This window comes from Dromiciops gliroides, chromosome 4, assembly GCF_019393635.1.
Source record: "Dromiciops gliroides isolate mDroGli1 chromosome 4, mDroGli1.pri, whole genome shotgun sequence".
In the NCBI taxonomy this organism is placed as follows: Eukaryota; Metazoa; Chordata; class Mammalia; order Microbiotheria; family Microbiotheriidae; genus Dromiciops; species Dromiciops gliroides.
The window spans coordinates 443,178,126-443,190,759 of record NC_057864.1 but is presented as its reverse complement, the minus strand read 5'-3'; the positions used below and the strand labels follow the sequence as shown (position 1 = coordinate 443,190,759).

Genomic DNA, 12,634 nt, shown 5'->3' with positions numbered 1-12,634 from the left:
GTGTATCTCCCTGACTTCCCCACTAGTCACAGGCTTATCAGCCTAAACAATTACGTACCCAGCATATTGAGGGCTAGGAGAGGGTGGTGTGGAGAGTAAAAGAGAGTCCAAGGCCCCTCATGGGCCAGTCTTCTATCCTCTTTTTGGTAGAGGCGAATCACTATACATTGACCTAAGCTAATTGGTTAGCATCATTCAGCTCCATTGATTTACGTGACTTGGGGAGTGGTCTAGAGACCAAATTCCCGTGTCTAAGTGTGCTTCTTCCCCATGCTAAATAAAAGAGTCAATCTGCAGGGGACAGCTAGGTGATGCAGTGAATAAAGCACCGGCCCTGGATTCAGGAGGACCTAAGTTCAAATTCGGCCTCAGACACTTGACACTTACTAGCTGTGTGACCCTGGGCAGGTCACTTAACCCTCATTGCCCCACAAAATAAATAGATGAATGAATGAATAAATAAATAGATGAATAAATAGATAGATAAGTAAATAAATGAAAGAAACAAAGAAAGAAAGAGTCAATCTCCATTCCTTTCGTTCATGTGAAGGTCCATCCCAGGCTGGTTTCTGGTGAGGGGGAGAGAGCAGCTAAAACTGATGTCTGGGTTTCTCCTAGAAATCCATTATTAATCATTATTTTCCCACATAGTAGTTAAGTGTTTTGCACAGTGTTACACAGGTAGTAAGTATTTGAGGCTGGATTTGAACTCAGGTCTTCTTGATTCCAAGCCCAGAGCTTTATCCACTCAACCATCTATTTAACTAATGGCAAAAAGAATTAAGAATACCACATCAGGGCAGCTAGGTGGTGCAGTGGATAAAGCACCAGCCTTGGATTCAGGAGGACCTGAGTTCAAATCCAGCCTCAGACACTTGACACTTACTAGTTGTGTGATCCTGGGCAAGTCACTTAACCCTCATTGCCCTGCAAAAAAAAAAAAAAAGAAGAAGAAAAAGAAGAATACCAGATCATAAGAATTCAGTAAATCTCATTGTGAAATTACAAGGCAGCCACGATACTTAGCGATAGCCTAGAAATAGAAAGACAAGATGATTCTTCTTGTTGCCTATAGTATTTGGACCACTCCTAGTAATAGACATACATAGAGAGCAATAGATATTTATACAATAAAGTGGCCATGGACACACAATTTTGTCATTTTTATCTTTGTTCTTTTTTAAGTTAAAATATGGCACTTGAGTTGGGATCAGCTTCTAAAACACCACTGAAAAACTGATGGCTCCTCCTATTTTCAGGATGCCCAGCATTAGCCCCAAATTGGGGCAGCATGGTGTAGAAAGGTGTGAACTTTGGAGAATAAAAGATCTTGGGTTCAAATCCCACCCCAGACTTTTACATTCTATGTGAGACTGGGCAAGTCATTTAATGTCTTTAAGCCTCAGTTTCCCCATCTGTAAAATGGGTTTGTAGTACTTAATTCACTCAGATGTTCTGAGGATTCAATGAGATCATGTGTCAAATGTGCTTTGAAAACCTTCAGGAGCTATATAAAATGACATTCATTTGTCATCAGCCTCATCATGAGTCTTCCCCAAAACCAGTAAACAAATCATTTTCCTTTGGCACACTTGTTCTCACTCTTTTGTGGTTGTTTTGTCACTGGGTTGTTTTGGGGGTGGGGATGGAGTCTTGGAACTATGGTTTTATAAGTGTGGAGAACTCTTAGTATGTAAAATCCTTTTATCAGTAGACCAACTGCTCATCAATCATTTACATTTTCAAAGAGTTGTCTGTGAGACTGAGTTGCTGAGTAACCTGCCCAGAGTCACGCAGCTAGTGCAGATCAGAACCAAGAGAGTGCTGATAAATATTTTACAACCAGCTACCTGAAAAACAAATATGTGTGCAAAAAATTTAACAATCAGATTCTCAAGAACCAGCATGAATTAGCTCTATCACACCCCTGGACAACCCTAGTCTTCTTGACTCCAATGTCAAATATAATACAGTGAGAAGTTACAAATTGGATTCAGAAGACCTAAATTTTAGACCTCCCAAACTAGGTGATCCTGTGAAATTCACATTTTCAAAGATTCAGTTTCTTCATCTGTAAAATGAAGACAGTTCCTACCTTAACTGCTACATTCAGTTTCTGTGAGATTCATATGAAATGATATGTGTATATTTGTATTTGAAAATTTCAAAGTATTTTACAAATAAGCTATTAATCTTTTGTTGCAGAAGAAGAAACTGAGGCTCAAAAAGAATGTTTCCCACAGTAACATGCTTAGTAATGAGGAGGGAGAAGATAAGAAGAAGGGGAGGAGGGCAAGGGAGGAGGAAGACAGGGGAAGGAGGAGGGGGAGAAGGAAGAGGAGTCTTCTGATTCCTGCTTTATAGAACCTCCCTGTATTATCATTACCAATTATTTATGAAGAGGAGGAAAGTAGCTATGAGACACAGCAAACTTTAACTTCAATGCCTGTATCAGAGCCCACCATGCCTAGAATAAAAGTTCTTAACCTGGAGTCTGTGAACTTAATTATTTTAAATGTGTGTGTGTGTATATACATATACATATACATATATGTGTGTGTGTGTTTATTTTTGTGGGGCAATGAGGGTTAAGTGACTTGCCCAGGGTCACACAACTAGTAAGTGTCAAGTGTCTGAGATCAGATTTGAACTCAAGTCCTCCTGAACGCCAGGCCTAGAGTTAAGAAAACCCATCTTCCTGAGTTCAAATATAGCCTCAGACATTTACTAACTCTGTGACCCTAGGCGAGTTATTTAACCCTGTTTGCCTCAGTTTCCTCATCCATAAAATGAGCTGGAGAAGGAAATGGCAAACCACTCCAGTATCTGCCAAGAAAACCTCAAATGGGGTCAAGGAATATCTGAAACAACTCAAAAATAGTATATTTTTATGACTACATTTCAATGGGATTGGTTTCCTTTGTATTTTATTTGATGTATTTAAAACCATGATTGTGAGAAGTGGTCCATAAGCTTCTCCAGAGTGCCCCGAAAAGGTTAAAATACCCTGCCCCGGAATAGATGAAAGGGCCAGTCCCTGCACTCACTAGCTGATCACAGTTGGACCCGACTTCATTCTTCGCTTTCCCTAGACATCCAGGCAGTTTGGGGCCATTTTTTTTTGGTGTCTATTAACATACTGTTCCTTGTGTTTCAGATCTTTGGCATGATATTCAGCATGGTACTCTGCTGCGTGATCCGTAATTCAAGAGATGTAATATAAAACTCCACCTGCATGATATCGAAAACCCAGGACTTTATGACTAAATGTCACAAGAGCCATCGTCTTACTCAGCTGTTAAAGTGGAAAGGCATTAAGGTCTCAAATGATTTGGTTCCCAGTGTACATCTGCACATGTATGTGAGTGTGGTACATAGTCTTCCTGCCATGTGGGCAAGTGATTGTGTCCTAGTGTCGTCAGACCTGTGTGCAGCTGCACAACGTCTGGTGTGTGCAAGGCATGCTGAAAGCCCTTCGGTGTGGATTCCTATTTCTCTCTGTGATCACATGGGGCAGGGGGTAATAGGCAGTTAAAAACAACCACCAGCACAACCAAAAGGCTTTGATTCACTTTTAGATGGGAATGTTCAAGCCGGGGAAAGCAATTGAGCTTCTAAAAAGCAAATACCAGCAGTAAGGGCCCAGGGATTCCCAGGGAGAGAATATTGAAATCTGGTGACGATCAGGACCTCACAGAGTTTGTGGGAATTCATTGGTACCATGGATGTGTAATCTCATGAATGATCCCAAGAGGTAATGGACCAGAATCTTCGAGCCCAAAGTAATGGCAAAACTAAAATGAACAAAGACAGCTTAATTTGAATGTCGTTCTTTCTTAAAATGTATATGTATCTTTATACACATGCATATAGACATCTGTATAGACATATACAATGTGTATAGACATTGTGTGTATGTGTATATAATGTATATATGCAATATGTGTATATGAAATATATATATTGACTGTTACATACCATGGGCGTATACACAATGTATACATGTATATAGACATGTGTGTAGACACATGTGTATATGCAAGGTATATATACATGATGTATATGTGTGTATAGACATGTGTGTATAGTGTGTACACACACAATATGACCCACCTTTTGAAAACAAATGCCTGCCTCACAGACAATCCTGTGCCCCTGCAATGTTAAATGTCCCTTCAGGTTGAAAGACACTCCCCTAGCTCTTTAAGCAAAGATTTTTTGAATACGTGTCAGTAGCCCTTTTCATCCTCCTCTTTTTCTGCCTCTTCTTTGAGCTATTGCAGCTGCCACGCCTTTGAATGGGCTTTTCTCCCAAGCTCCCCCGCCCCCATGTGTTTTGGGATATAATAAGAACAGGAAGTAAAAGTCAGCACATCTGCCCATTGCATGTTGTGGGTAAGAGATTTGGTGTTTTATCGGCACTGTACCTTTGAAATACCTCAGGACTTGAGTTTACATATTTTTTCCTAATTATTTTTGTATTCTTTTCTTATTTATTCACTTAGTAAATTCTTCTTCGTGGGTCAAGAAATGAAAAAGATTTCTTCCCCCCCAATTAAAATAAATAAAAATGAAAGATTATAAACTCATATTCTCTCTTGAGCTTCCTTGCCCTAGAAATGAGCACTTTCTCCTAAAATAGATGTTTAGAACAGGAACCTGCAAAACAGAAACACAAAAGTCTCTCTCTCTGCACCACTCCCCCGGGCCAGTTTGTTCATCAGCATTCGAACCCAAAGTCACAATCACAATTGCCTGCTTTTGGGGCTGAGTACATTCACTAGATGTAGATGGAAAGAACCAACCATATTTTTCAAACCCTACAAAAATGGAAGAATAAGGGACTTCAGAAAGTAGCCACCTGGCTGAGATATACCTGTTCAAGCTCTTCAGTGTGCACACAAAGGAGGTAGAGTCCCAGGTTCCCCAACATACTTGGCTGACAAGACTTGCCTCCTCTGAATCCTCCGACTCCCTATTACAGCCTAGTTATTTTCTTCCATCCACTGTCTCCCCCTTCCACACATGTCTCTGCCACTGACAACTGCGGAATCCACCTCTAAAGCAACCCGGGTTATGAAGGTGAATTAAGGTCTAGACTGGCGTGGTTAATTCACTGTGTCCAACAGCTGAAGACAAACATCTTCATGTCCATAAAATCCATTCATTCTGTAACTGTCTTCGTTCCAAGAGTTGTGGAGTGAAAAATCCATGAGAAAAATGTGGATAACCATTTCTACTTGGTTTTTGAGTCATCGTATAACCAGAGTCAGGAGGGGCTTAACCCATAAGACCCATCCACCCAGCATGCTCTTCCAGCCATGTTGTTCTGTGAGAATAATGTTCATTTTGTACATGAAATCTCAGCCTTTCAAGAGATGATGATTGTTCAGAGTACAATAACAAGGATCGTCATATTAGAGCGGTGCCAGTTTGGGCATGTCCTAGGATAAATGCCTGTGCCAACATGCTTGGGGTTTTTTTTTTATTATTTTTTTGGTTTGGGTTTTGGTTTTGGTTTTTTGCGGGGCAATGGGGGTTAAGTGACTTGCCCAGGGTCACACAGATAGTAAGTGTCAAGTGTCTGAGACAGGATTTGAACTCAGATACTCCTGAATCCAGGGCCGGTGCTTTATCCACTGCGCCACCTAGCCGCCCCTTGCTTGGGGTTTTTTAAGGGTTTTTTTAAGGTTTGTTGGTTTTTTTTAACATTCCTTTTGGTTGGAGCTCATCTAAACTCGGCCTCAAAGGCTCTCTTGAGCCCTTGGTGCAGAAACACACAACCCAACCTTCCTGATAATGACCAAATATTCTGTAAGTTACTTCATAATATATTTTCTATACACTACACTTGTAATATAATTTCTATAGACTAAAAAAAAAGACTCCTACTTGATTTCATGTGCAACTTCACACTCCTTGGGACAGGTAATCTAAGTAACTATCCATCATCCCATACTCAGAATCAAGAATGAAATGGAAATGCTCATTTACAATAATATTGAAGGTAGAAGGATTAACGGGCACATGATAGGCTGTTTTATTAGTCTTTTAAGACATATATATGTGCATATTTATAATATACATGTGTATGTATGTAAATATGTATGTATATACATGTATGCATGTGTGCATTACAAAGTCAGGGATGTGACAACTTGCAAAAGCTTATTTGTTCAATTTTCACTGTAAGCATTTACACCTTGGAAATCAGCAAATGTGACCAAAAATGAAGGCTTGACTTGTTGTCTTATTGATTGTCTAGACTTAAGAAAGTGATGAAGAAATGTTAATATTGCGGGTTAAACTCAAATGGGCACTAGCCATCTGTTGTTCTTTCAAAAACTCATTGGTGAATGTTTACCAGCATACCCCTGTCCATAGACCTGATGGGGGAACTTGATTTAATTAAACTCCATTGCATCCACCTCTGTACTAAAGTGTATTATAGTTCTGCTATATTTGGGGCCCTGGCCTTAATTTTTCAATCACTTCTTTTTTGTTTGTTTGTTTTTCACTATTTAAAAAAAAAAAAAAAAGAACCGGTGAGAATAACATATGCAAAAGTTCTTTGACAATAAAAAGAACTCTACCGATCCCAAAGTATAGAGAGGCCTGTGCTTGGGAATCAGAAGGACCTGGGTTCGGGTTCTGACTTCACCAATCACCTGCTCAGGCAGGTGGGCAACTTCCTATGTGCCGGTACTGGGAATACAGACAAGGCAAAAAACAAATGAGCAGTCGGGTCATTAACCCTCTCATTCTCACAGTCTCCTCCCACATCAAATAGAGCTAATGATGCTTGTACTCTGTGTCCAGCTTTTTGCAAAGACAGTGCTTTGCAAACTATAAAACACATTTCCGAGGTAGCTAGTTCTGGTCACTGTTGGCCACACCTCCAGCAATCAATCTAATGTTGAGATGGCTCTCTCCTCATCATAACCTCCAAATGGTTGCCAAATCATGACACGTCCTCACTTCCAGATGTTTTCCAATCCCCATGAAACTTGCCCTCAGTTGTCAGGATCACTGGCTGGATCTTGTTTGCTGACAGAGTGACCAAATTCTATCTTTTCTGTGTGGGTTTCCTGCCTGTTTTTTTCTATTAAGTTTACACATACATACACACACAAACATTCAGTCAGTTATTGAAACCTATTTATTCCACCTCTAAAGTTTCTCTCAAGGGGGCCGCTAGGTGGTGCAGTGGATAGAGCACCAGCCCTGGATTCAGGAGGACCTGAGTTCAAATCCAACCTCAGACACTTGACACTTACTAGCTGTGTGACCCTGGGCAAGTCACTTAACCCTCATTGCCCTGGGGGGAAAAATTGAAATTTCTTTCAAATCAGGCCTTTCCACTCTAGTTCCATTATCACAGCTTTCATATAGGACCTCATTACCATGCAATTGTACTATTGAAATAGCCATGGGTCTGGCCAGGGTGCTCTTCTGCTCAAAAATCTTCAGTGGTTCCCTATTACTTATAGGGTGAATTTCAAACTCCTTTGTCTGCTCTTCACCCTCTGATACCACCCTTCCTTTCCATCTTTATAAGATGCTACTCCCTTCCATTGGTGACTTAGTGGATAGAGTGCCAGACCTCGAGTCAGGGAGACTCATCTTGGTGACTTCAAATCCAACCTCAGACACTCCCTAGCTGTGTGACTCTGGGCAAGTCCCTTCACTCTGTTTGCCTCAGTTTCCTCCTCTGTAAAATGGTCTGGAGGGGGAAAAAAATGACAAACTACTCCAGTACCTTTGCTAAAAAAAACCCAAACAGGGTCACCAAGAGTTGGATACAACTCAAAACAACTGAGCAAAAGACTCTCATGCTCATTCTCCCTTCACCTAATGTATTCTCATTATACTGGATAAGTCCAAAGATTTGGGCTCAATTTCTGGATCTCCCAAGTGCTATATGGCCTTGGGTAAATAACTGTACTTTTCTGGACTCCATTTTTCTTATCTGTAAAATCAGGAAGTTGAACCTTTTGGGAGAGGAGAAAGTGGGGGGTGAGAGGTCTCTGTTCCAAAGACATACCAAAGCCTAATAGAATGGACCTGGGTCCCAGAGACAGAAGGCTAGGCTTAGGAACACTATCTTCCTCCCAGGAACTATGAACGGCTACCCTGGGGCAGAAACACATGAAAGTTACATGCGTCCATTCACAGTATCCTTATGTTCATCTAGAGAAAAGGTTTCCTGATGGCGGGCTTGCCTAGCCCAAGAAATGACAGCAACCAGAAGAGCGACAGAGCATCAAGAGTTCTAGTAGAAACACCCACCAGCCCCCTTCTTTCATTGGCGAGTTCCTCCATTTTGAATATAGACTCAGGTCAACCATATTTCTTTCCGCTCCCAGGCCTGCTTCTGACTCTGGAATTCACCTCTATGTCCCAGCTGCCTTGTCACCCTAGAATTCCCCTCAGTGTCTGGGACTTTCAAACCCTGAAATGACTCTCTGATCCTCAGGCTCCTTTCTTGCATTGGTGAGGTCCTCCAAAGGCTTCCATTTTGAGGGATGGCCCAGACTGGCTATGCTTCATCCCCCTCCCTCTGCTTTTGATTCTCAGGACTTGCCTTCACACCCATCTTCCCCTTACTTTTCAGCTCCCTTTTTTTGTGCTGCCTTCCCCCCATTAGAATGTAAACTCTTTGAGTTCAATTCAAAGCAATAAACATTTATTAAGTACCTACTATGTGCTAGGCAGCATGTTAAGCTCTTGAGACCAAGGGATACCTTTCTTTTTGCTTGCATTCATACCCTCAGGACTTAGCATAGTCCTTGGCACCTAGAAAGCATTTAATAAATGCTTGTCGACTCCCTATTATGCATTTGTAACCCAAGAGGAGAATTCAAGGATCGTGTTCTTAACTCCAGTCTCTGGTATAGAAGGGGATCTTTATTCCCCAGGTAGCATGGTCCTAGAATCTAGCTATAGATCAGAAAAGGGAGATCTGGGGAGCAGCGCTAGCCTTGCAGGTTGCATCAAAAATAACCCAAGTTCAAGAAGATATGGAAGGGGGGGCGGCTAGGTGGCGCAGTGGATAAAGCACAGGCCCTGGATTCAGGAGTACCTGAGTTCAAATCCGGCCTCAGACACTTGACACTTACTAGCTGTGTGACCCTGGGCAAGTCACTTAACCCCCATTGCCCTGCAAAAACAAAAACAAAAACAAACAAAAACAAACAAAAAAAAAAAGAAGATATGGAAGGGACTTTCTAGAGTAAGCAGATTTTCTGAGCGTCATCCTTCTTGGAGAAAGAAAGAATTGAGCCCACACTTAAGCAGAGAATAACAAAGGACCAAAGTTGTGGGATGGGAAAGCAAAAGACCTATACTTTGCACCTCCCTGCTATTACTGAGAATGACATGGATAGCACCGGTTGAAAGAGAAGGGGATTGAGGGCAGCTAGGTGGCGCAGTGGTTAAAACACTGGACCCAGATTCAGGAGGACCTGAGTTCAAATCTGGCCTCAGATACTTGACAATTACTAGTTGTGTGATCCTGAGCAAATCACTTAACCCTTATTGCCACACAGGAAAAAAAAAGAGAGAGAGAAGGGGATTGCCAATCCAGCAACCCAAAACATGTTTGCCTTCTGGGAAGAGTCCAAACCACAGTGGGCACTCCCAGGTCTGGGAGGAACTGTGTGGGAAAGCTAGGGACTCGAAGAGATTTCGGAGTGTCTGACCTGCTGCTAACTTGAGTTCATTTCTTCCAAAGGGAACTCCTGTGAGCTCTTGGAATAGTTTATGTGATTTCTATAGCTGTTCATGGGCATGACCTGTATGCTTTTTGGGGGGCGGGGAATGAAATCAAGGCTGTCCTGTTTAAAAATAGATTAGATAGATAATGAGAAGGCTGGATTAAATGACCACTAAATTCAGCCCCAGCACACAGTTGTGTAGAGTTGGAGGAGTCTTTTCCCATTGGTGAAAGTGTTCACAGCCATTGCCTAACAGTCATCCTTGAGCTCTACCCAGAAAAGTGGCAACTTCTAATCATAAGTATCCTCTTCATCTTAAGTATACAACTTAGGCAACCCCACTTGGGGAAATCATTCACTTCAAACTAGCTGAATCTGGTATGAGTGGATTATACTCAATAAAAGCTTTTTAAATACCTGTGATACACTTACTATTGCAAAGCAGGGGGAAAGTAGCAGTGACCTACCTACAAAGTCTCCTCTCTAGCATTTTTTTTTCTTGTGGGGCCACCCATTTAATGCAAAGTGGTACTTAAATAAGGGAAATTGGCAGTAGGCTTCCTTATATTCCATAGTCTTTTAAAAAATAGGTTTAAATCCAGCCTCAGACACTTGACACTAGCTGTGTGACCCTAGGCAAGTCACTTAACCCTCATTGCCCTGCAAAAAAAAAAAAATAGGTTTAAGTCCTTTGAAAATGCTTTTCAGGGTCGGCTAGGTGGCCCAGTGGATAAAGCACTGGCCCTGAAGTCAGGAGTACCTGAGTTCAAATCCGGCCTCAGGCACTTAACACTTACTAGTCGTGTGACCTTGGGCAAGTCACTTAACCCCAATTGCCTCACTAAAAAAACAAAACAAAACAAAAAAAAGAAAATGCTTTTCAGTTCTTGTGATCAGCACCAGTTCATTTAAAATATCACATCTTTCAAGAAGGGCCAAAATCTATCTACATTTGGTAGCCAGTGTTCAGGGAGGGCGAGACAGCATCTGACAGCTTTAATATCCCATTCTGGAATGTTCAATGATGACACTTAAGCTCTTTAACATTCATGGCATTTGAAAGCCATACTAATTAACACAAACTTTAATGCTTAATGTAATGTAAATCATTATTGTTATTAATACATAACCTTAGGCCTCAGTGTCTTCATCTGTAATAATAAAAATGATGATAATAATTAATATTTTTATAGCAATTTAAGTTCTGCCAAATATTTCACAAATAGGATCTCATCTGATCCTCACAACAAATCTGGGAGGTAGGTGCTATTGTTTTACTGTAAGTGTAAGAAGTGGGACTCAGACAAGGTCCACTGACTCTAAATGTATCACTTTGTCCACTATGCCATCCCATCTACATTTGGTATTTACTTACCTGTGTACATGTTTTCCCCTAGCAGACTGACTAGCAAGTCCCTTCAGGGCAAGAACTGGTTTTGTCTTTGTCTTTATCTCCCCAGTATTTTAGCTGGCAAATAGTAGGTGCTTAATAAATGCTTGTTGAATGAACAAACTAGTTCAGAGCTGGAAATCAAAGGTGAGGCACTGTGGTACTTATCCCTACATCTAATTAATTCTATACATGCATAGTTACATTCATTCATTCAGCAATAACATTTATATAGTACTTTAAGGTTTGCAAAGGACTTTTATTATACTATCTCATTTGATTTGAATAAACATTTATTAAGCACCTATAGTATGACAAGAACTATGCTAGACCTTAGGGATAAAAAGGTAAGTCCATTTAAAAAAAAAAAAAAGGAGTGCACAAAGAGAATTCACAAGTACCAGGAAAAGATTTTTCACTATTGAGAGCAGTTCAGATTGTAATTCAGGGTAATGCCATTCTGCTGTTCCCACTAAGCATTTTCCCTAAAATCCTATCCCAGTGACATAAGTTTTTCATGACACCAGCAGTAAAAAGAGGACAAGCTGCATTTAATATAAATGCTAGGGGTGGGGGTAAGAATCTCTTATTACTCAAGGGCTATAAGGGATTTAAACTTCTACATGTAAAATGATCGTGACCTCTTTACTCAGCTTTGTAAATTGACCTTTGGGGGTATAACTTTCATAGGCCAGTTGGCCCACCAAAGGAATTAAATTAGAGGGAATGGTTCATAGATTGTTTATTGGTCTTGGGTGAAGTTTTAGCCTGCAAGGGAGTAGGGTAATGGATTATTTCTTCTGCCTGTGCCATACTTCCTCACACATCATTATCATATCCCTATCCCTGACACTTCGGCTTCCTTCTCCCCTCCCTCCTTCCAGAGCTGTGACCTTCTTGCCCATGCCCACAGTACTCCTCTCCCTGGGATTCTGCAGTAGGTTCTGCTTGCACCCTCCTCCATGTAAAATGACTCCCTTCACAAGACTGACCTGATTGACACGTTGCCCTTAGGAACTCTCTTTTCTGCCTCTTCCATATTACTTCACTTCTTTTTTCTGAGGTAACTCCTTTGAGGTGGCCAAAACTCTTTCTCACCTAGCTGAGGTAGGAAAGTGGTGCGATGGATAGATATAGTGCTGAAATCAGGAAGATGAGTTGAAATCCAGCCTTAGACACTTACTAGCCATGTGACCCTGAGTAAGTCACCTAACCTCTGCTTGCCTGAGTTTCCTCAATGGGGATAACAATAGCACCTACCTCCCAGGGTTGCTAGGAGGATTATTTGTAACACATTTAGCACAGTGCCTGGCACATATTAGGCACTTGATAAATACTTAATCCATCCCCCCTCCTTCAAGAACCTTTTAAGTTCTTACATGCATGCTTTGGGGAAGGGGGTGAAATAGAAAGTCATACACAATTGTTATGAAATACAGTTATTTTAATCACTGGGTGTTCTAAGTTAGGTTGACATAGGTGAAGCCAAGCTAATATTTCACTATGGACAGCAAATCACAGAGCTCTC

General features: G+C 41.1%; 1 protein-coding gene across 2 annotated transcripts in view; it reads left to right on the top strand.

Annotated features, from left to right (window-relative positions):
- TSPAN2 (tetraspanin 2) overlaps positions 1-5,588 on the top strand; it is a 67,919-nt gene extending 62,331 nt beyond the window's left edge. Inside the window, exon 8 of one of the 2 annotated variants that reach the window (XM_043962929.1) lies at positions 3,158-5,588. In XM_043962929.1, the coding sequence (XP_043818864.1) occupies positions 3,158-3,223 (66 nt within the window). In that variant the 3' untranslated portion in view covers positions 3,224-5,588. The remainder of the gene's footprint in view (positions 1-3,157) is intronic. The other variant, XM_043962928.1, reaches the window with a different exon arrangement.
- Positions 5,589-12,634: the final 7,046 nt, after the last annotated feature.